Genomic DNA, 25,967 nt, shown 5'->3' on the forward strand with positions numbered 1-25,967 from the left:
GCCATTGCAAAAATCTGAAATGGAAGAGATAAGAAAAGACTATCTCCAGAGCAAAACTCATGGTATAAATTCTCTTTTAAGTACTGAAATCTATAGCCCAAAAAAATGAACATGGTGATCATTATAAAAACTATGTGAATGGTGACAGACCAGAACACTTTTTGCCACTAGTTAGATATGTTGATTTATTTTTGGTAAATAATACCTGAAAATTTTTGCCAAAACTCTCTCCAAGAAAGTCTAACCCTGTGCTGATTTAAGAGAATGGCCTTATGGATAACACAGAATCTCTCTCACTACACATGTTCTTAGCTTTTGGTTGCCTTTTTCCCCCCCTAATTAGGATAAGAACTACAACGAGAATTCTGTGCAAGAGAATTCCGTTTTTCTGCAGGCTTCATCTAATCAATGAATAAACTAAGCTGTTTCACCTGCTGCTGAAGTTGTTTAAATTGAAAGTGGCTTCAGGTCCTTAAGAAATTAAAAAACCTGACTCACACAGTCTTTCCCCCTAAACTATCAGAAGGAAGTGAACCTTGAAAACAGATGAAAAAGGTTCAGTATCATGAACATAAACCTTCGAAATTTGTACATGGACTTTTCTGAGTATTTCCCCTCCATAAACAGTTACCATCTCATGAAAAACAAATGGGAAGTTCTAAAACAATAACTCAAGCAAGTTTACAGGGGCCCACTGTTTGAGTGGTCTTCAGACACACAGATAAATCTCAAATTGCTGGCTGGAAGCAGGTCCAGCACTACTAACAAAACAAAGCAACACCACAGAGGAACTCTTCATCTGAGCTGTCACCTCAAGTATCATGAAAGGGTTTCCCTAGGTGTAAGATTCCCTTTTTGGGCACATTTGGTCGGTAGGAGTGAAAGATTGACTTTGAGGCAAAGATGCTAGAAACTCATGACACTTTTCCTTTTAGCAAGATTTACTGGTGTGATCCTCAGAGCAATATTATTTACAGTTTCTTAATCAAGCTGGTTTTTGTCCAACTATTGAGAATGTGAGTTTACTGCTACCCCTAAATACTGTACAAACATGCTCTGACTCTGCTCACAGCCTACATTCTAAAAAAAATATCTCTGTGTACAGACCACTTCTTACTTCATTTAGCCTGATCTACCAAGATGAAGGAGAAAGAGCAAAAGAACCCATGAGTAATATCATCTAGGGACATAATTCCTCAAAGTTTAGTTCTAGGGGAAAAGTCAATACCACTGTGCCCACTGTTATCCCAAGACAAAATATCCATTACATTAAGACGAGATGCGAGTTACTAACCTACAGCTCCGCAGGTACCACAGAAAAAAATTTGAGTGTAGACACAAGCAGAGATTTTCACATTAAAATGTCCTATGTAGGTGTCTACTGCATACTACTGTTCAAGGTCTCATTATAATGACTGAAATTCTAGTTAACCAATCTTACAGGGTGAACTAAATCACCATAACATACATACCTAGAGTAGGATTCAGTGGCCTAAGCATAGGAGAGCCTGGGAGATGACATCAGCCATGAAGACATCTACAAAAAGGTAGTAGTCACAAGACTGATGGAAACTGGAGAACAGAGAAGACACCAACAGATGCTAAAATGGCACTACGTAGATGTCTATGTTTAAGTTACTGAATCCCACTTCTAGTGCCAGGTCATTCAAGCCTCTCTGTAGACTCCACTAACAGTTTTAGGCAGGCCTCTATTAAATTAGCAGACTTCAGAAAAGTGACTCAGACACCTACACTTAGGTTTCTTATTCTTGAACTTAACCTATTCAAACAGCATGTGATGAAACACTTAAGTCTGGTGGACAGCTTCTTCTAGGGTCTGGAAAAACAGAGGTACAGCCAAATGTCTTGGAGAAGAGATCACTGTGAACTATCATTCCGATAGCAGAACATTTATACTTTCCCCTTCCTGCCAGCATTCTACAACACACTAGGGACATATTTACTAATGAACACTGCAAAATGAAGGCAAAATTCCATCTGCTTCTCAAAGAATCCTTCATCTTTATTTTTCTCTAAGCAGAAACTGAGGTATCCATTCTGGAAGAAGACCAGTTGATACCCGTGTACAAAGCAAGTCAGCTGCCTTCATTTGGATGTTCTCTTCAGAACACCCAGGAAACAAAATGCAACTTACAGCTCCAAAGTCTAGTTCCATTTTATATACACACACACAATTAGATAGATCTGAGGCAACCCACACTACAGATCCCTCTTAAAAGCAGTATCCTAGGCAATCAAATGGGCTGCTTAGAAGAGGGAGCTAGCGTAAGCCTACGTTCAGTTCACTTAAGTCTAAAGATAGAAAAACCTTATACCTTACTTTGTTAGGAGCACAATTAGGGGAAGGGTAGAATACAACTAGGAACCAGAAAGGTACTTTTTAGGTTTCTCCCTGTGTCTCCCCAACAAGAATAACATTTTGTTTCAAAAGACTCTCAGAATTTTTTAAAGGTCATAAGGATACAGTAAGTTTCTGTAGATTCATAGAACAGAAAATAATTTTAAAGTTATTTTTCTACTTCCAAAAATGTAGTGAACATTATTCTAATCCATGGGTGACAGTAAGCAAAGAAAATATTTTTATTGTCTTATAGAATATTTATACCTTTTGCTAATTATTTTTACTGCATACTCTTGGCTAGTTTTCTTGTGTAAGCACTTTCGACAAATGGAAAAACTTCCTTCTCCCAATGGTTTCTCTTTCAGATCCAGTTCATAATGATGATAAAATGGAGAGTCCTGTTAGGAAACTGTCTGTATTTAGTTTTGCAGAATACTTGTAGTATACACAGTCAAAGACAAAGAGTAAAATTTCGTGAGAATTTTTCATCTATATTTAAAATTGTAAAAGAGCTCTCTTTTTAATAAATATATAATCTTAACTTCTATTTAATAAAATGCATAAACATTATTCTAACAATCAAAGAGTAAGGCTCATGTTACATTAAACAAACATAATCACTAAATAAATCATTACTACTACAATAGCTGAAGATACAAAATATTCAGACAAACAGGATCAAAGATGGCCATACATACATTTATCCACAAAACTATGCACTCGTTTGAAGACATCACGATAGCATGTGTTCTTAAAAGGCTTCACACAACCATACACTCTTTTGGGTAAACATATCATAGAAGGAATTCTGATATAATAAACAGTTTCAAAAATATCTACAATGGTTGGCTGAATAAGAACTATCAGGAATCATACTATTATTAATTCTATATTTCATTCTTCTGGGAAACTAGACAATCATCTCATTTTTCAGATTAAATGTCAACCACTTAATAGTATCACATGCAAGTTAGATGCTTGGATCATCAGAGGAGCCATTACAGAGAACTGAAAAACGAACGATGACTGTTTTGTAATCTGTAGCCTAGCTTGTGATTTCTGCTTGGGAAGTTATACATAGTTCCAAGGTACACCTAATTAATTCAGTTCTTGATATTATTATTACCTTCATCATAGCACTTCTGGCAATAGTTGTAGTTCCAGGTCGTTCATCCCCCATATAAAACTGAAGAGGATCTACTGTAGCTGCATTGCGTTTAAACAAAATAGAAGGTGCAACGAAAGAATATCCCTATGAAATTAAAACATCAGAAAAGGGCATGGCTTGATATTGCTGCACATTAACTATCATAATACATATGAAACATTAGAAGTTTCAGAAGAATTTTTCAAAGAAATCAGAATTTTCATACCGTAGTACAGAAACTATAACTGGCTCATTGATGGTTAGATATTACTCCGTTCAACATGAACAGGTATGTTCCTGGAATCAGTTATATGCTTCTCCATAGCTAAAGTTAAAACAATAATACTACAAGAACTCTCATAATTAATGCTAATCTGATTCAGCTTCAATTGTTTTACAATAGTGATAAAGGCTCATACTTCAAATTAGCCAGCTTCCCAGGACACCTTAAAGTTAAGGCATGAAATAGTTTTTATTTTGTGATATAAGCATCAAACCATTTCAAATGGCTAAACAATATAAGCTTCATATTAATGATGTGCCTAGTTTGAGTATAACAAGAACAGCTGTGACTACCACCATAGAGTGGTGACATGCATAAATTGCTTACTACAGTCACTACAAATCTAACAACTTCCAATATATGATGCTACATTCCTGTACACTAAGAATTAAGCTGCTCAAACACAGACAATAAAAAAACAAAGCACAAGGAGGGGAGAAGAGAAAGTAATCCAAACTGTTCTTCACCTCTGCAGCTCTGGTACCAAGTTGACTGCACATGAGCTGTTTCTACCTACTCATTTTACATCTAGACTGTACAATCTAAGAAGGGATCGTTCTTTAACAGCACGGAGGAGATGATAAGGAAAGCTTTGTTACTCATCTGTATATAGCAGTCGTAACTAGAGCACTCCTACAAAACGTGGAAGACCTACTTTCAACTCTGCAGGTAGCTCCCACTTCCCAAAGGAATACTTCAACTAGTGCATAATGTGGAAATGGGTGAACTACATGACTGTTGTTCAAGCTGGTAGCCCAGGCTGATGGAGTCAAGATGACAAGACTCATAAGGTATGAAGAATCAATAAAGAACAGACAGACTTTAGTCCAGCATGCAGCACATTCAGTTGGGAATGGAGAAACAAGGAATTTTATATTTGCAGTAGGACTGTTCCCACCTTTCTCGTTTTGCAGTTGTTGAACAAAAAGCTCTGGGAACTGAGACTGGAAATTACGCAGTTAATTTCAAGAACTTAAAAGGTAGGAGGAAAAAAAAGCTAGCTATATGGAATTGTTCAATAATTTTTTTTTTAAATTAATGTGAGTTCTTAAAATACCTGAAATATTCTTTCTGAAGTCTGAGGGGTTGCTGCAGGAGAGTATGTTGGATCCATTTCTGTAAACTCTTCTGCAAAATTACTGACATCCAATTCATCTCTGATTACTGGTTTAAAAGGAGCTGGTATTTTTTTGGCAGCTAAATCATCCCAATTCATATTCTAAACAAAAACAGGAAAATAAGTTTGAATCAAATGAAAATTTAACAGAAAGAGACATTGGAAAGACAGACTTGTCCAGAAACACAATCCTAACTCCATTTGCTATTTTCCACAGGCAGATCAAAAGCATTCAAATTATGCCCTACTAATTTGCTTAGGTAGAGCCAAGAAGTATCATACTTACTTGTATGTAGACAGAATTCAATTAAAAAGAAAATCATATAATTAAATTTAACAGTGGAGATGAGCCAAACAATTAGTGTGATGGCCCTCGAATTTCTTCCTCTATGCAAAATAAATAACATATTTTTTGTAAGCCACAGTGCATGCATTCAGTATCTTCAACTTTTCACTGCCAATTTCTGTGCTTAATTACTAATGTCAGCTTCCAGAGCCCTGAGAGCATAAGCCTCTGAATTCTTCCTTAAATGCATGGCTAGAAAGAGGAAGCTTTGGTATAGCAGTTATGAGAAAATTGCTCTGATACTGTAAAGGAGTGGAACTGAAATTAAGTCAAGATTAGAAAGTGTTGTATGAGGACAAAATGTATCTTCCAAAGCAAACAGTGAATAAGGGAAGTTTAACTCTGTGTAACTTTCCTTAACTTCAGCAGCACCATAAAAAAATACTTAGTTTTTTCAAAGAAAGCACATAATTTAAACCACAATGGATGGAACAGTACAGATGCTGTATGCAAATCCAATCTTTGTCATTGTCTGAAAGCAAATATTAATACAGTGAAAGCTGAACAGAATTAAAATTTACTAAACAAGACTAAAGATTTAATTAGGCCATGGAAAATAGAAGAGTTTAGTGAATTTTATCAATATTCAGATTTTACAAATAATGCTAGTGGTAAACTTCCTTAAAAAAAAAAAAAAAAACAACCAAAAAAACCCATGAGACAACACAACACAATTTCAGTGCTTTGCTGCAAGTAACTTAGATACAGAGAGAACATATTAAATATCTATCATGCCCTTCTAATACACATAAAATCCATATACATAAACACAGATATTCTTTCTAACTTCAATATAATTATTCATGCAATTAACATGTCTCTAAGCTATTCTGTTAACAAAACAGCAGAATTTCCTTAGAGTTGGATTCCACAGTCACTAATATAGAGTAAGTGCTGTCTGGTGAGTTCTGTTGTTTGCTTTACCTGGAAAAAGGGATGCTGCTTGATTTCATCAGCATCAGTGGGACCACAACCTAGCCTCTTCTTGGGGTCTTTCATCAGAAGCCGCTGAATTATATCCTTAGATAGAGCGCTCATTTCTTGTGGATAAGGAGGCTCACTTTTTAATATTCTCCTGTAAAACAAACAAAATAACAATTTGGTAATGTTAAGTGTTAAATCAAAGAGTTACCATACTAATGGTAGCATTTAAAAGTTAACTTAAACTTGTATTTTACCCAAAGGCAGGAGGATCACAAATGTGAAACAAACCATTTTTTAAATAAAGAAAGGTTCAAGGAATTGTGGACGTGTAACACAACATCTGTAGAAAATAAATTGTGTAACTCAATCCACAAAAGAAAAACCTTCCTCATTTCACATACTGGGCTTACTATTACTGTTTAAAAGAAATCTGATAACTATAACAGACAGTTTAACAAAGAATTCAACCTGATGCCTAACAGCAGTCAAAACAAAAATAATTCCAATATTAAAAATTATTAGAAAATAAAGAAAAAAACCCTCACATTTGGGCCATTGGAAGCTTGCCTGCATCCTCCATCTTGCACACAGTGCTCATGTCCTAGTCTCAAAAGGAGGCACTATAACTGGAAAAGTTTTAGAGAACAGTAATAAGACTAGCCAGAAATACAGAATGTGTTTTATAGGAAGTTTTATAAAAGGCTAGGACTACCCAGCTTAGTGAAAAGATGACTCAAGGGGCCTGGGACAAGGACCTCACTGCCTTTTTCAATGTAAGAACTAGAAGCCATCAAATAATGCTAGTTCGAAAGTTCAAAATCTTGGAAGCCTAAGCAGAATCACATTTCAGCATCTCTTTTATATGGGTAGTTCCCACAGTTTTATATAAAGATGAAGGCAAGTTTTCTTTCAGTTACTCCAAGTGAAATACTGAAGCTAAGGACTAAAGGAAAATTGAGAATGCACACACAGATAACACATCCAAAGATACATCAAAAGGGTTAAAACAAACACACAAACCCCTTATCATACAGAATCGAGAGAGTGGTTAGAAGGGACCTCTGGAGGTCATCTGTCAAACACCCATGCTCCAACAGAGTCATCTAGAGCCAGTATTCACAGCCATGCCCAGAAACCTTTTGAGTATCTCCAAGGAGAGAGACTTCACCACCTCTCACAGTAAAAAGGTGTTTCCTGATGCTCAGAGGAACCTCCTGTGTTTCAGTTTGTGACCTCTACCTCAGGTCCTGTCACTGAGCACCACTGAAAGCAGCCTGGATCCCTCTTCTCTGCATGCTCCCTTCAGGCATTTATGTACAGTTATGAGATCTCCCTAGCCCTCTCCAGGTGGAAGAGTCACAGCTTTCTCAGCATTCCCTTCTATGCTTCAGTACCTTCAGTCTTCTCAGTGGCCCTTTGCTGGACTCTTTTCAATATGTCCATCACTCTTGTGTACTGGGGAGACCAGAAACCCAGGTGTGGCCTCACCAGTGCTGATCATGTCCCTCAACCTCATGATACTCTGTCTAATGCATCCCAGGATACCATTTGCTGCCTTTGCCACAAGGGCACATTGCTGGCTCATGTTCAGCTTGGTGTCGATATAGCTCTATGCATACTCTCACTGTGGTGACTTCAGGGAGCACAATACAGAGAAGGACTTAGAGCACCTCCACTAAACACACACTGAAAGATTTTTGAAGCTATGAGAGACATAGCTTTTTACAGAGCTGAAGTTGATCACTGCAGGACATTTCTAACTTTTGTTTAAAGTTACTACATGACATATCCTTAGAGTCAGTTATCCCATGGGAAAATTTTTGTCTTGAAACATGTAGCTTCTTGGATTAGTCCAAAAATAGATGCAAGCAGATTGTTTCCTAAATAATCCTGTCCTGGCAGTGTTCAAAATGCACATATCCCAGGGGTAGCCTCTACTCACTTAGTATCCAATTTCAAGCACACACAAAGACAAAGCAAGCTAATCTCTTGGTTTAAGTAACACGGAAATGAGTTAGGAAAATACAAGTGTGAGTTTTAAGCTGGTGTAGAGGTCCAGGATTGTTTCTTTGAATGATGTATGGATTATCTGCCACTAAGAGTCTAAATCACAGCCATTCTGCTAGCAGAAGTAACTGCAACCATAAGCCTTCTCTTCAACTTCTGGACACATTTCACTTTACAGAAAAGGAGAAGAAAACACAATATCGTCAAATGATTTCTTAATTAGGGATGTTAATACCAAATTTAAACATCACTAAACAAGAGAATTCTTACACTGCAGGAGTGGTGGAGAAGTAAAGATTCAGTCTCTTCAGAAATCACCCAGTTTCAGAAAGGGGGAGCAGGTAAGGAAGTAAGAAAACCTTCCTGTTGTGAGACAGAAGACAGGACACCTTGATAATAAAAAATTACTTTATTTACAGGAGGGCCAATTAAATCTACAGTGTCTTTGTAGCTTGAAAATCACTTCAGTTAGAGAAGTCTGAGGAAATCTATTTATAAATCTGTCTGATGAAAGAATCAGAAAGGTATGCAACAAAGACTTTGGAAAGAGGTAAGTTCCCTTTGGGCTCTCAGAAGGAGGAAAAACAACTTCAGTCAATATTTTTTAAAACTGATGTCTAAAGCAATGAGATTGAGACTCTGTGATGTCCTCAGAAATCAGAAGAGACGTTTTAGAGCATTTTCCATCTAAAACATGTCAGAGATTAAAGATGGACAAGTCAGATTAAAAAATTTAAATTTCACTGAAAAAAGATGCTTAATTGGGATGACTGGTAAAATCAGTAACAAAGAGAATAAATGAGTACAATTTCTCTGTGCAGCCTTAGGAGATCAGTCTCTACAGTAGTGATGCTGAAAAGTGTTAGCAGTAAAATTCTTGCCAGTGTCCCAGGCTGCTAATGCAAATATAAACTTTCACATAAGAAAAGGAGAGCAAAACAAACATAAGCAGTGGAAAGAATCCTGCACTGTAAAGTTACCAGAAAATTCTTAGCCAAAAGAAGTACTTCCGCAGCAACACAAGTTAGTCTCCTCCTTCTAATTGCAAATTTCTAGAGACATATTGCACGTCTTTGGTCCATGAGAACTGTAATTGGTCATACCGTGGAGGTGGTAATTGCACAGAAAGTCCCAGCCGAAGCTGAGACAGATTTATAAAATAACTTTTCATATTATTTGACATTCTGCTCTTTGTGTAGAAACCACTCCTTAAATTCTTGAGGGAAGGAATACCCTATAAAGATTATATCTACTAGAACAATTTAGCACATATTTTGCCAATAATAATTTTGTATAAGACTGTATTTTCACAGAATCACAGAATTGTTAGGGTTGGAAGGGATCTCAGGAAATCATCTAGTCCAACCACGGCAGGGTTACCTAGAGCAGGTGACACAGGAACATGTCCAGGTGGGTTTTGAATGTCTCCAGAGAGGGAGACTCCACAACCTACTGGGCAGCCTGTTCCAGTGCTCTGCCATCTTCAACATACAGAAGTTCTTCCTCATGTTGAGGTGAAACTTCTCGTGTTTCAGTTTACGGACATTACTCCTCAACCTGTCGCTGGGCACCACTGCAAAGAGTCTGGCACCACCCTCCTGGCACCCACCTTTGAGATATTTATATGCATTAATGAGATCCCCTCTCAATCTTCTCTTTAGACTAAACAGGCCCAGCTTCCACAGCCTCTCCTCATAAGAGAGATGCTCCAGACCCAGACACGCCTCATTTTACCTAATGGAAAATTCTTTGGCAACAGAATCAGTAACTCCTGCCTTTTACCAAGATTATTGTTTTAAATAATTTCTTTTTATAGGCAGAATTAACAATGAAGTGGTATTTAGCTATGTGAAAAGCAAGCTATGACTATAGAATCACAGAACTGTTTAGGTTGGAAAAGACCATCGAGTGCAGCCATTTAGCCAGCACTGCCAAACCCACCACTAAACCATGTCCTTAAGTACCACATCTGCACCTCTTTTAAATACCTCCAGGGATGGTGCCTTTACCTCTTCCCTGGGCAATCTGTTCCAATGTCTGACCACCCTACAAGTGAAGAAAGTTTCCCTAATAGCCAATCTAAACATCCCTGGGTGAAATCTGAGGTCATTCCCTCTCATCCTGTCACCTGTTACCTGGGAGACCAACATCTACCTCACTACAACCTCCTTTCAGGTAGTTGTAGAGAGCGATAAGGTCCCCCCAAGAGCCTCCTCTTCTCCTGACAAAACACCCCTAGCTCCCTCAGCTGCTCCACACAAGATTTGTGTGCCAGACCCTTCACCAGCTCTGTTCCTCTTCTCTGGACACACTCCAGCACCTCAATGTCTGTCTTGTAGTGAGGGGCCCAAATCTGAGCACAGGATTCAAGGTATGCCCTCACCAGTGCCAAGTACAAGAAGACAATCACTGCCCTGATTCTGTGGCCACACTATTTCTGATCCAGGTCAGGATGCCACTGTCCTTCTGGCCACTTGGGCACACTGCTGGTTCATGTTCAGCTGCTGACGAGCAGCACCCCCAGGTCCTTTTTCCATTAGGCTGCTTTCCAGCCACTCTGCTCCAAGCCCGTAGCACTGCATGGGGTTGTTGTGACTCAAGTGTGAGACCCGGACTTGGCCTTGTTGAGCCTCGTACCATTGGCCTTGGTCCATCAATCCAACCTGTCCAGATCCCACTGCAGAGCCTTCCTTCTCCAGCTGATCAACACTCCCACCCAATTCGGTGTCATCTGCAAAGTGACTGAGGGTGCACTCAATCCCCTTGTTTGGGTCATCAATAAATATATTAACAGAACTGGCCCCAATACTGTGACCAGCTGCCAACTCAATGTAAGTCCATTCACCACCACACTCTGGGCTCCACCATGCAGCCATTTTCACCCAGAGATGAGTGCACCCATCCAAGTCAGGAGCAGCCAGTTTCTCCAGGAGAATGCTATGGGAGACAGTGTTAAAGGCTTTACTAAAGTCCAGGTAGAAAACACCCACAGCCTTTCTGTCATCCACCTTGTGTGGATGTGCATCACCTTGTCATAGAAGGAAATCAAGTCAGTCAAGCAGGATCTGCCTTTCATAAATCCATGCTGGCTGGGCCTAATGCCCTGGTTGCCCTGCACGTGCCAAGTGATGGTACCGTAAATAATCTGCTCCATGACCTTCCCTGGCACCAAGGTCAGGCTGACAAGCCTGTAGTTCCCCAGATCCTCCTTCTGCCACTTCCTGTAGATGGAACATTTTGCCAACCTCCGGTCAACTGGCACCTCCCTGTTAGCCAGGACTGCTGATAAATGATGGAAAGTGGCTCAGTAAGCGCTCAGTACCCTTGGATGGATTTCATCTAGGACCACAGACTTCTGAATGCCTCAGCGGTGTATCAGGTCACTGATCATTTCCCCTTGGATTATGGGGGTTTGATTAGGCTACCTGTCCCTGTTTTCCAGCTCAGGAGGCTGGGCACCTCTGGAGAACAGGTCTTACTGTTAAAAACAGAGACAAAGAAGTCATGAAGTACCTCACCTTTTCCTCGTCTCCTTAGCCTTTTGTTGCTAATGTATTTATAGAAACATTTTTTTATTATCTTTTATAGCAGTAGCCAGCTTAAATTCTAGTTGGGCTTTGGTCCTTCTAATGTTCTCCCTGCATAACCTCACAACATCCCTGTAGCCTTCCTGAGTTGCCTTACCCCTTCTTCCACAGGTCATAAACTCCTCTTTTTTTCCTGAGTTCCAGTCAAAGCTCTGTTCAACCAGGCCAAACTTCTTTCCCACCAACTGGTCTGTTGGCCCAGGGGGACCTACTCCTGCACCTTTAAGATTTCTTTCTTGAAGAATGTCCAGCCTTCCTGGACTCCTTCGCTCTTCAGGACTGCCTTCCAAGGGACTCTCTCAAGCAGTGTCCTAAATCAGCCAAAGCCTGCCCTTCAGAATTACAATTTAGAGATTTTTCTGATCCCCCCCCTTTCTACTTCTCCAAGAATAAAAAACTCTTATTTTGTGATCACTTTTGCGCCAAGAGCCTACACACGCCTCATCAACCACCCCCCGCGCTTCTCTCCTTCTCATTCAAACAATCAACAGGCCCAGTGGGGTACTTCCCTAGTTGGTTTGCTCACCAGCTGCGTCAGGAAGTTTATCCACCATTCCAGAACCTCCTAACAACTGCTTCCTCTTTGCTGTATTGTATTTCCAGCATACATCTGGTAAGTTTATACTGAGGGATATGTCCATAGCTGTTGATTCTCTATAGCCCACTGCAGAGAAAGCAGCATTTTGCTATGCTGTCCAAGCAGTCTCCATGTAAGCTGCATTAATACATGCCAGTAGCTTTCATACAGAAATACTTTTGAGGTTGACTGATACTAGAAAATACTGATGAAGCTCTGGACCCGGTTCATATGGAATGACATTAGAGATGTAGTGAAGACTGAAGCTACATTCTTTAAAAGTTCCAAGACTATTTACAATTACCAGGGATTGAAGGATGGAAGCAAGCTGCCAGAAAGAAAGACCAGACTGGATCAACATGTGAAAGAACAGAAACTGGTGAAGTAGCTTGATCAAGGGAAGAGAGTCTGGTTTCACTAGTACAACATTACAAGTGCTGTACTGAAAGGGTAAGTCACTCAAGGCTCTAACAATGGCTCATACAGTGTTCATGTATTTGTCTGTCTTCGAATTCAGCACTATGAATCACTCACAGTGAAATGGAAAATCAAACCCAGCACTTGCCTGTGATTTTGCAGGATGGGTCCTATCCCTGGCTCTGCAGCAATGGACAATCAGAATTCTCAAAAATGAAAGGAAAATTTGGGAAGAAGGGAAAAGAAAGGGGAGATGGTATACTAGAAAAGGAGAGATACTTGGATTTATTTTTTTAATGAAGTTTAATAACCCATAACACCAAGCATATGAACAAAAAGAGGCTTCAGAGACAGAGACATAGGGATAGTAGGCACTTTCTTAAGTTGCATTTTCCACAGAAACAAGTCCACAGTGTTGCCAAAAGATTATGACAAACACACAACATAATCTCTCATCAGAAAAAGATAAAAAAAAAAAAAGAAACCATATACTAACTATTTCTGACACGAGATGCAAGTCCATTAGAGAGAGATTTTAGAACAAAGTTTGGTCAAATTTAACACCAGACAGCCATTGTGCCACACAAGGAAATAAAATTATCTAAAAATATCTGAGATAACTTCCCACCTGTGCTGATTTCAGATAGGGTAGAGTTAATTTTCTTCACAGTGGCTAATCAGGACTGTGTTTGGGTTTGTGCTGAACCAGGGTTGGTAACACAGAGTGTTTTTTGTTCTTGCTGAGCAGGGCTTAAACAGAGCCAAGGCCTTTTATGCTTTTCGTACTGCCACGCTGGCAAGAAGTTGGGGGCACATGGGAGGTTGGGAGGAGACAACCAGTTGGGAGGTGACCCAAACTGACCCAGAGGTTATTCCAGACCATATGATATCACACTCAGTATATAAAATGGGAGGAAGAAGGAAGAAGGGAGGACATTTGGAGTGATGACATTTGGCTTCCCAAATAACTGTTACACGTGATGGGCCCTGCTCTCCTGGAGATGCCTGAATACCTGCCTGCCCAAGGGAAGTGTTAAATTAATTCACTGTTTTTCTTTGCTTGTATGAATGGCTCTTGCTTTCCCTGTTAAACTGTCTTTATCTCAATCCATGAGTTTTCTGGCTTTTACCCTTCTGATTCTCTCCCCATTCTGGTGGGGAGCGAGCGAGCAGCTGTGTGGGGCTTGGCTGCTGGCTGGGGTTAAACCATGATACCACCTAGGTAAAATAAAAGAAGGACCTAGATTCATTTAGAAGACTTTTTTCCTTAAACTCAGAAAAATCAAAGGCCATGGAAACTATGCTTTTAGAGTTTGTGACCGAGTAAAAAATTGAATTCTCGAGTCTGCTGCAACTGACAAGTTTAAGCATATTTAACAATATAAATTCTGGTTAAAACAACTTTGCTACCAAGAAAGAAGTTTGTACCAACTCATATCTCTGTGCCAGTAACTTCCTTAGCACTGGCAACTGTAAGTACTTGATTTCTGTTCTGCCTGCTCTACCGTACCCTTGGGGAAAGCCCCTGCCACACACCCACTGTGTCTGAATGGCAGCCACTATTCCCCAGAAGTTTCCACACGACTCAGTGCAGCAGCCAGGACAGCAGCAACGTTCTCATATGTTCTTAAAAGGAACATAACATTCATGACATAATAACTGCAAACACACAAAACTGATGTCATCTGACACAGAAATTGCTATCAGTGGAAAGGATTCAGAAAGCAATGGGTCTTATGAGTACTTAAGTAACACAGGACAGATGAAGTCAAGTCTGAAATGCAGTCACACAGCTGGGACTAATAAGATTTCAGCTATAAACTAGTAGTTTATCAGTTGAAAGTGACAGAAAAGGAGAAGGAATTGGATCTATCAGACCACGGTTGGCATCAACAGGAGGAGCTGAAGAACAAAGGAAGGAATATTTTTTTGTTCAGATGGTGTATTATTCTTTCCCTTAAACAAGATCCTCTTGAAACATCAACAGGAATAAATTGTCCATATGAAAGAAAGACATATGCTGAGTTAAGAAAGGGCTTTTTCAAGAAACAGGAAGACTGGGGAACATCTTTATTAAAGGAAACTGTAAGGATTTAACTTCTAAATTTATCAGAATAAAAGCTGAAATACTACAGGACTGCTATCTATAAATGTGTAGCATAAACACCCATCAGAACAAAAACAGACTGAGCAACAATACAGTAAATTTGCCACAACTAATTAATATCAGAAATTAGGTTATTAACCATCAGAGGACAGATGTTAGCACCCTTGTGGTTTCTCACCATTGAATTAATCTGTAATTATCAGAAAATGTTAATATCTTAAAGAGCACATAAGGGCCTACCAAAGAAAGTCAAATCCTCTAGAATACATAACTAAAAAGTTTCCCAGTTTTTGGGCAACTATATCTATAAAATTCAGGTCAAGGTTCTCTCTAAAAAAAATTGCAACACCTTCAGAGTTCCATTTAATAAATCTTGGGAATCAAAATTATCAAATTCAAACATAGTAAGTAAGCAATCGACAAAATTTCTAACCTTAAATAGGCCAGAAAGACATAATTTGTTATAACTTGTAATATAATGATTAAGAGGGTGAAGTACTGAATTTTGTTTATTATGGACTCCCCTCTTCCCTCAGTTTTTTCTAATGACCCTCTAAGTTTCCTGCTCTGGTAGAGAACTAAAAACCAATACACAGGTCTCAAACTTTCAAGAAATTTGCCTGAATTGTATAACTAAGTAAAATAAATTATCTACATAATTGAGGTTTGTTCTGGTCATCTATTACAACCTTAAACATCAAGTGACTTTAGGTGAGGATAAGAACCATGGTAATATCTTCCAATAGAGGCAAAACTGTTCTTAGTCTGGGGACAGGACTTACAAGCTCACCTTGACAGCAGTTACTAATTTGAACAATCTAAGCCTCCAACTCCCTGCTCCAAAAGAAATCCAGTAAGAGGAAATGTTTGCTTTGGGAGAGATTTCAGTAATGTTTTTGGGGAAGGTTAGTGCTTTGGTCTTTTGAAAATGCTCCAGTGCTTTTACATGGTACTGAAAACAACCTTTAAAGTGTAGAGATTAGTGATCATAACAAAAAAGGTTTTCCATGTAACAGATAAGAACAGTATAGGTTATTTCATTTCTGTAAGTATCATATTCATTTCTTCTCAGATATACAAGCAGGGCTAGAAAAGATAACGTTCTTTGTTTCATGTTATAAGCTAATAAAAATAAACATTACCTGTAACAAAAAGGTGGAGTAGGGCACATTCTGACACTTTAAACCAGCAGTCTGCCAGAGTGATCTAGTAAGAGCTGATGAAAATATATCTAGCTAAAGATATACCTTCATGACTAAGATTTTGAACGTGATAATTCTATTACATATAATTTGATATTTCATACGACTTCTTTTTCAAGGGTAAACACACAGCAAGTTAAGTATCTACAAAGCTGTGGTTACCTCATAGTTTAAACAAAACAGGTCTTTTGAAAAGGTCAGTTCTATTAGTTAATAAAAACTATCTACTTCCAATGTCATTCTGTTAACAGAACTGGAGCACAAAAAATGCCTTACCCTGGCAGCACTTGCTTCCTAAATTTCAGATTTAAACCCTCAAAAAACACTTATTATGGCATAAGGATCATCTGTGAGCAAGCATATATACTTTACTGCTTTTGAATCTTACCTAGAAATTCTCTGCTTGGGAATTCTTCTCTCCATCGACTGTAAATGGTGATGCTCCAGTTAATAATTCATACATAAGAACACCACACTCCACCCAATCAACAGCCTATAGAACAACAGTAATTATGTACGTTATGATACGCGAAGAAAATTTTTAACAATAGAAGGAACAAACAATACACTGGAAAAGAACTAGCATAGGAAAACCTACCTATCAAAGGCCAAACCTGGATACAGTAAAGCATAAATACTGCAGTACTGATTAGAGGTATTTTCTACAATAAATTAATTTTATGTTAAAATCTCTCCACTTAGCTTCTTCAACTAATTTCTCAAGCTGAACTCTTTCCACTGACTACTAAAGTTCCTTTTGCTCCACCCCCCAAATTTAATTTTTATTTTTGCCATTATGAAGCAATAAGAATTCTTAAATGTACAGAGGAACTAAGCCTTGCTAGGAAGTAGTTGAACTTGAGCTTTTACGAGCTTGAGAATGAAATTAAGGAACATTCAAAAAGCACAATTTAAGATTACAGGCCACAGTTAATCCAGGCACCTGAAAATGCTATTCAATTTTATCTCATTCATAAAATCATGGAATGGTTTGGGTGGGAAGGGATCTTAAAGATCATCTCGTTTCAACCCATCTGCCACAGACAGGAACATCTGTCAGTAGACCAGGTGCTCAGAGCCCCATCCAGCCTGGTCTTCGAACACATGTTCCAGAGATGAGGCATCCATAACTTCTCTGGGCAACCTATTCCAGTGCCTGATCACCCTCACAGTAAAGGATTTCTTCCTAATATCAAATTTAAATCTCTCCTGTTAGTTTAAAGTCATTCCCCCTTGTGTTGTCACTACATGCTTTTATAAAAAGTCTCTCTCCATCTTTCCTGTAGGTTCCCTTCAGGTACTGTAGATTAACAATTAGGTAACCCTGGAGCCTTCTCCAGGCTAAACAATTCCAACTCTCTCAGCCTTTCCTCACAGGAGAGGTGCTCCATCCCTCTAAGCACCTTGGTGTCCCTCCTCTGGACTCGCTCCAACATGTCCATGTCCTTCCTGTGCTGGGACCCCAGACCTGGATGCAGCCTGCATGTGGGGTCTGAGGGAACTCCAGGTGGGGACCAGACAGACGGAAGAATCCTCTCCCTTGACCTTCTGGCCACACTGCTTTTGATGCAGCCCAGGACACGTTTGGCTTTCTGGGCTGTGAGCACACATGGCCAGCTCATACTCAGCCTCTCATCCACCGGCACCCCCATGTCTTCTCAGCAGGGCTGCTCTTGATCTGTTCACCCTGGCCATGGATTGATACCAGGGGTGCCCCAACCCAGGTGCAGAACCTCACACCAGTTCCCATTTCACCTGTTTTCTCCTTCACTCAGGCCAGTAAGTAAGGATCCAGCACAAAACTTTGGCAGTTTTCTTATTTTGGTTCCTATTACTTTCCTACTATCCAGCTGCATGGGCAGCTCCTCATGGGTACAGACACTGTGTAGTTATGGTCATCCAGTGCAGCACTGCACCTCAGGGGCTTAGAGAGATTGACCTTGATAACACATGGGATAATTTGGCTTCCCGTATATTAATCATATTATTCATATTCTGATACCTCGTAACTTACAAAGTAATTTCTCTCTTTTCAAAAGAAAAGATACTACTACGCATAACAGGACGCGTTTAGTCCTTTTCAACAAAATTAATTTAACTACAGGTGTTTGAACTTTTCAGTTTTACGGTCATGAAATGTGCAAATCAATGAAACTGAATTTCTACTTTACTTATGTTGGCAACATTAATACAATACAGCAAGACAACTAGAGAAATGATGACAATTAGGCCTCTTATTTTAGTTTTTTGCCTCAATATACACAAAATCCGATGCTTCACTATATTCAGCCAAGAGTATCTAAAGAACTAGCTGAGAAGTCTCTGTACTGTTACTAATTATCTTTGCAAATACATGATTCTCAGAGAAAATCCCAACAATTTTTTCTTGGCATGTATTTTTCCAAAAGAAAAGGAGGATCTGTGGAATCAGAAATCAAACTTTAAAAAAAATACTGAAATGTTAGACAAGTCTTTTGGACAAACAATGCAATAATCTAGAAGAGATTACAAATCATAAACCATTGCTTTAGTATGCTATGCTCTTATTAATCAATTAATTTCTCTTTTTGTAAGGTTTTTGAGTTGCTAGATATGCAGTAAGTATAAAATACACTAAAAACCCCTAACACAACAACACACGACATTGCCAATGGTAGGTAATGAGTGTGTGGTGCAAAGAACTAACATCACATATCTAACTGCAAATCACCCTTATATATCAGCTAACATTCGGTATTAACTGTGAAGCTATTCTTATATTCATATATACTGTATGATTCTGCACCTACATCTAATGAAAGTATCAGATAGAAACAAAGATAACAGAACAGAGATTCTTCTTTCATCAGTAACAAGATTGATTTATAAGCACTTGAAAAGCCAGAATCATAATTCAAGGTGACTGACACATTGGAGATGCTCTGAAAGTGGCAAGACTAAACTAGGAAAGAGAGTACAGGAAAGAGCTTCATTCATACGTTTTTAAAAATTTCATTTTTAATAACAACTGGGCAAGCAGAACGGTAGAAAAAGATGCAGAGGTTATAGTGGAATCCAAAGTAGGTGTGAGACAATTACTAAATGAAAAGACAAAGCACATTCTATTTTATGTTTAGTAGAAGAATCAGGGAGGTAATCATCCTGCTGTACTTCAAATTGCCAACTCCCAGCTCAAACACTGTGCCCACTACAGTGCTCCCTACCTGAATGCAAACTCAGACCAAAAGAATCATAGAATTCATAGAGAAGGAAAAGAAAGAACCTTCTCAGGCAAAAGTCAGACTTTTCCAGTTCTTAAACAGGCTGTGATAAGAAGAACTGTGATCAACTACATTCCATGGTCCTCAACAGAAAGACAAGTCAATTCAATTTACAGCAGAAGAATCACAGAGATTAAACAATCTTCAAAACTTCCCAGTGTAGTGAGCAATCCAATAATTTATCTATGAATATTGTAGAATTATTTTGGGGGGTAGGGTTTTTTGTTTGTTTCAAATACCATCTGTGAATTATTGTTGTCTGATCTTTCCTATCAGTTACTGACACTTTAATAAAATAATAAAACCTGAGCCACAAGCCAAACAATTAATTTTTACAATAAGAGAACATTTATAACATTAATAATCCATTCCATACTCAGTGTAGATAACAGATTTCTCTGATGTCCAATTTAAAACATATATCAGAATTAACCACAAACCAGTCATTTTTCCACTCTGAACTAGTATTTATGTAAGGGAAGTGGCAGCTAAGTTTATTATTCTGCTGCACATTTAGAACAAATTTTGAACAGAACATAAATAAGCCTCAATACCTTTATAAATATGTCTTTTACTTAAGATTAAAAGAAGAAAATACACCAACAGACAATTGAAGATACAGGCAATAATCTATTTTAGGACAACCTGAAAAATGCATGCTTAAATAAGACACTGTCACATTTTACAAAAAAAATCCTCACGCTGAACACAATGTTGCCTAAAGAATTAGTTTATTTTCAGTAATAAAATTAGAACATACCTTATCAGTGTCCTGTGTCTCCTCCTCTTACAATATCCGGAGCCATGTATTCTATTGTTCCAAAGAAGGAATAATGCTCTTCATTCTAGCAAAATAAAAATACAAAGAAAAAAAGAACAAAACACCAAAATTTACAAACAATTATATTATACAAATCATATGGGACAGATAGGCTAACAGTTCCAAGATGCTGGCAGCAATTCTTCTCCAAATAGCTCAGAACTGCTAGCTAATAATATTCCATCATATGTAGAGATGTATCATATAATGCTACAGAATACTTAGTCTTCTACAAAAAAATAAAATGTCATAGGTTTGTGTTGCAGTCTAAGATAAGTACATAAAAATTAATGTATTGATATTAAAAAAACCTTTCCCATAAGTCTAAATCATCTATACATTTCAGAACTACATAAAATTCCCCAAAGTGATATACATACACATTCTGAAGGCTGCAATATCAATACTCTAGATAACAAATGAAAGCTTTCAATTAAAAAGGGAATTTCATTTTAAGATGTACAATTTGACTAAACTGGATACAAGATCCTGTGGGTTCCCCATATTTAGGAATTCTTTATGACCTCTAGAAAAGTCATTTTTTTTCACAACACACACATATATAAAACAGAACAATTCTCTCAAGAAGAGATTGGGAGAGAGACAAGAGAGAAAGAGAAAGGCAGACAGAGTTGTAAATTTAATTTTATTCTACGCACTGAATTATTTTCTTGATTATGTTCAAAACTAAGCTGCTTTCACAGGCATGTATAATTGTTCCCTGTTAGCGATTTACCTTTGAGGTCAACATGAGGTCATGCTGTACCTTGCTAATGACGAAAGGACATGTGTTTGGGCCATGCAACATTGTTCCTCCCTTATCCTTCAAGCTTCTAGCATTTTGGGGAGAGATCCTGATAGGTCCTTTAAAGAAGAGTGTTCAAAAAAGCAAATATTTCAAAAGTCAGGTTTTACATTTGTAGATTCAGATCTGGAGTTTAAAAACAGGTGCTATATAAGAGACTACCCTAATGAGAGGAAGCTTCTAAAAGTAGAAACAGTGCTCTGTGCTACCCTGAGGCATAAAAATTAAACAGTCCAACAGCATATTATTAAACTGTATTTCTTAAAATACATATACTGTGACTGGTTTTTTGGGGTAAAAGTCTAAATTCCAAAATAGTTATAACGGCCTCATTTTGTTCAATACTAACTTGAAATATTAACTTGAGACAAAACCATATAATAATGAACTTTTCATGACACTTTCTTTGACACAACTATTGTTGCTCTTTGATTGATCTTTTCCAGTATCTGTTATCTTAAAGAAATATAGTGTAATAAAAAGTGTAAACAAAGAAAATGTCAGAAATTCCTAGCCCTCATCAGCCCATCTAAAGCTATTCAATGTCTCTGTTCTTTTTTTTTCCTTCAGCTGCGAGGGAGGGAGCGGGAAAGAAGTGGGAAAAAGGAAAAGGAAGGGAGTGAAAAATGCAGGAAGAAACTGTTCTTCACTTGCTACCTCTCCAAAGAGTAAAGATAATGCAGCCAAACTGAGATTATCAAAACAACTGCCTGAAAGCAAAGCATTCTGACTCAACTACAGATTGTACAGCATCTTATGAAGGCAAATCTGTGTCAAGTTGGGACTTCAAAACACTTGAAGTCATAAAATCTGGATATGTCTTTGTTAGAAACTTCTGTTTATGCTGTGTTTTATTAAGTTACAGGCCTCATCAACTACATCTAGCTGTTACTTACAAAACACAGTTTTTACAGTATTAATTTTCACTAGGAATATGTATGCAAATTTATCACTGGTAAATATGCCTCTTACAGGGACTCACTAATAGGTTTTGCTTTTACGCACTACATGTGGGCTTAAACTTTTCAAAGGACGTTATCTCCAATACCAGTTTCATTTTTTTGTCCTGTTCTGATCTCCCACATACATGAGACATGGACATACTGGAGAGAGTCCAGCAAAAGCCACAAATATGATTCAGGGACTGGAACATATGAGGAAAGGTTGAGAAAGCTGGGACTGTTCCACCTGCAAGAGGGAAGCCTTAGGGAGATCTCATCAATGTACATAAATGCCCAAAGGGAGCATCCAAAGAAGAGGGAGCCAGGCTCTTCCCAGTAGTGCCCAGTGACAGGACCAGAGGAGGAAACACATTTACTGTGAGGGTGACTGAGCACTGGCACAGGCTGGCCACAAATGTTGTGGAGTCTCTCTCCTTGGAGATATTCAAAAAGCTTCTGTATTGGTTGTGGGCAACCAGCTCTAAATGACTGTGCTTGAGCAGGGGGTTGGACCAAATGACCTCCAGAGACTTCTTCCAACTTCAACCACTCTGTGACTACGTCACAAAACATAAGTTGTATTTCAACATTCATTTGTGAAAGCACATTTCACTCACAAACAGGCAGGCTCCCCTCATCCCAATTTCAAAACTACAACCTCCTCCAAATTTACATTTCATTAAACTTTATAATATGAATCCAAATTCCAGAATCTACATTATTAATACTTTCACATTATGAGATATAAGACAATAAAGGATGTTATTAAAAAACAACTGAACTTGGATTACTTATAGGTGAATTCTCACTGATCATGCACGTCTTGCAAATACTTAAGCTTAAGAAATTTTTTGCCTAACACAGAACGCTCATGTTCTTCTTTCACTCAAGCATGCCTGCCTTAAACACCGTGGTTTCCTCTTCTGAGTTACAGAACAGCAAGCAATCAGACACTAATGGATGGAAACAGAAGTGTGGCTAACCCATCACTTAAACTCAGTATGACAATATTGACCCTGTCTCTGAAAGGTCATTATGTTTGTTCCAAATCAGCAAATCAGTTCTTTGACGTTTACAGATAATCTAGAGATAAGTCTTAGTCTTCTAGCACACAACAGACGGTTATTATTTCTTTTTCTTTACCAAGTTCAGCATCATTCCTCAATGTTTATGCAATAACATATCTTTTAATAAAGGTAAATGAAGTGGCTACTTCAAACCAGTTATCCACTTAAGAGAGCACTAACTTTTCATGAAGCCACCAATAGAAAGAGAATTTTGTTAAGATTCTTGATCAGTGAACACAGAAAGGTTCACATGGACAGTAAGGCAGTTCACTTTGTTAAACCATCTCTCTGTTAAGCTAGTAAAACATAGTAATATTCCCTTGCTACTTTTTCTTCAAGATGAGCTACACACTGTCATGGTGGATGACCCAATATGTTACCAGACTGTTTCTAATAGACACTGTAGTACTACACAGAGAGCAAACTTCAAAATTTCTCCATACTAGCTATGGCAATATAAAAAAAAAAAAATAGCACACTGCCCTCTTTATGAGTTTCTTGCAATCATTCTGACTGATCTGAGCTGCCTAGTGAAATGTAACTGCTTTAACTTGCTAGGGCACTTTCAGCACCACATCTATGTGAACGCTGAAGTCTTTTCTCCAGATTATTTACTTTAGCATCCCATTTTCCTTCCCCTTCATCAAAAAAGAAAGGGCACTGAACAGCTTTAGTACAGAGAATTAGATCTCTGTGGCTGTCCAAGATGGAGATGTGTAATGCAGATTAGGAAGACAGTCACTTCACCAAAAAAAAAAAACCTACCTCAGACTTCGCAAGACTATGTACCCTGACCTTCACAGCTTGACACCAATTACCTAGCTCCAAAATTCAATCAAAAGTGCTGACAGAGGGATGGCAGTCTTGCACCATCATGTTCTTGATGATCCTGTGGTATCATCACTTGGCTCTGCTTTATAACCAAGGAATGGTAGGCAGGCATTTGAAACTACACAAAGTTGTAGAAAGAACATGTGTAATGCTTTCTCCTCAATGACAGAGAGGTCTTATCCTTCAGAGTTGTCTAATGAGCTCCCTCATCAAGTAAAAAAAGGACATTAATAGCAAAAAAAAAAGCAAAAGGATGAAACTCCTTTTTGTTGCAGAGACTAATCAAACTTGCCACATCTACAGGAAAGCCTGACTGATGGAGAAACAGTCACCACTGTCATATAAGGATGTGTCCTTCAGAGCACACAACCTAGTCTACAGCAATGCAAATTCATTTTACCAACATATGCAATGGTAGGTCAGACAGTTATTAAGCTTAGTAACTGTTCAGCAGGTTCTAACAGAGTACGTGGGACAAGAACTGCAATTCCAAAGTGAATCACAGGAATTAGATGAGACTTCAAGACAGACAACATATCACTCATGCTCAACGTGCTCCTAAAAGGCTCATCTCTACTGTGCCAAACTGCCTTTTTGCAGCTGGCTCTTTAGAAAAAGGGCTATTCCATTATGTCTTATTTAAGAAGATACTGTGCTGGAAGGATGGTATTAGTTTCTAGTGCCACAAAACTCACAGCCCAGAGGCACTGAAAATGTGTGATTCAATATTCTAACAAATCAAAAAATGGCATGGAATCTGGGCAAAAAAATAGTGATAACAGATTCTGGACAGGTGTTTCCCAACACCTATGAGGTGAAGGCCTGCATTATTTTATCACGTGCACCCAAAGGTCTGCAGCTGAGAAACAAACTGTTTTTTAATACCTGGCTGAAGACATCTTCAGTTAGGAGGGCACAGGCAGACAACTGGCTGAGTGCCAGGCCTAAACTAGTATTTGCAAAAAAAAAAAAAAAATTCTTAGAGTAAAGGACATGATCCCAAGGGATTGTTACATAGTACTCCTTCAATAAGCAGAGAACATCATTAGTTCAGGGCTTCAAAAAAAAAAAAAAATCAAATTAATTTTCCTCTTGAAAAGAAAACTGATCTTGCAAGATCTGCATAGTTGGAAAGTGCATCTTGTGATTGTCATGCCTACTCATAGCATGGCAGACAGGGAATCCAAGTCAGATTGAATGAACGTACAAAGAACAGCTTTCAGAACACCAAAGCAGCCCTAGAGCAATAAAAGATTACGTACAGTGAAAGATTCAAGACTAAAGGAGGTAAGAGGAAGTTTACATTAGACATTAGAAAAAATTCTTAATGGAAGAGATTTTCAAGCATTGGAATAGACTGCTTAGGGAATTGGTGGATTTTGTTTCAGAGGCCCAGGGAACAAACCAAACACACATCAAAGCAAAGCATCCCAAAAAAATCATGAAAGAAGACTACGGAGGTGTGAATGCTGGAAAGGGTGAGTTGAGACAAAGCTGTCTACCAGAATACTAACAGAGTTAGTGACATAGGTAAAACAAAACAAAAAAACCCCACACCTGCAAAGAACAACCAGATGCTCTATCTAGAGCATCTGGCTTAGAATATTGAGGCATATTCCAAGTACACTGTTCTACACGTGGGCACAAGCCTAACGGGAGCATCTATTTGCCATACAAATATTGCTTTGGGAAAATGCTTCAGCGTTTGAGCATTTGTGATTTTAATTCCAAAGTGTGACTGCAGATGTGGAAAACACTCAAATGTCTTAACACTTGAAGATGTATTATTTAACATTTAATTATATGGCCTTTGAAGTACTTCTTCAACTTTATGAACTGCATCCAAACAATATGTGCCACTGCTCCAACAGACACTTGGGTCCAACAGTCCTACAGCTTATTTTATTCACAAGTGTTTGTAAAAACATAATTTAGCCAGAGGGTTAGCCAAGTATTCAGTGAATCCATTCTTTTCAGCATTGAAAATTAGGACCCACTTCTCCAACTACATGAAAGGTCACCTTTGAAACAGAAAGACTGCTTGTGTTCTCCAACTGTTTACAGTACAAATACTTTGTTCTTAACTGTCCCTACTACCCTGAATATCAGATATGACACATTCTGAAACTGTAATACTATGACATTCCTTCAAACCATGAAACTTGAC

At 38.3% G+C, this 25,967-nt stretch overlaps 1 protein-coding gene across 1 annotated transcript in view; it reads right to left on the reverse strand.

The window, feature by feature from the left end:
• Window positions 1-25,967, reverse strand: part of RPS6KA5 (ribosomal protein S6 kinase A5) — a 75,793-nt gene that overhangs the window by 11,903 nt on the left and 37,923 nt on the right. Inside the window, 7 exon segments of the mRNA XM_032690043.1 lie at window positions 2,627-2,760; window positions 3,489-3,614; window positions 4,850-5,011; window positions 6,180-6,337; window positions 16,473-16,569; window positions 20,097-20,102; window positions 20,104-20,181. Coding sequence (XP_032545934.1) covers window positions 2,627-2,760; window positions 3,489-3,614; window positions 4,850-5,011; window positions 6,180-6,337; window positions 16,473-16,569; window positions 20,097-20,102; window positions 20,104-20,181 — 761 coding nt within the window.

The sequence above is a fragment of the Chiroxiphia lanceolata genome, chromosome 6 (genome assembly GCF_009829145.1).
Source record: "Chiroxiphia lanceolata isolate bChiLan1 chromosome 6, bChiLan1.pri, whole genome shotgun sequence".
NCBI lineage: Eukaryota > Metazoa > Chordata > Aves > Passeriformes > Pipridae > Chiroxiphia > Chiroxiphia lanceolata.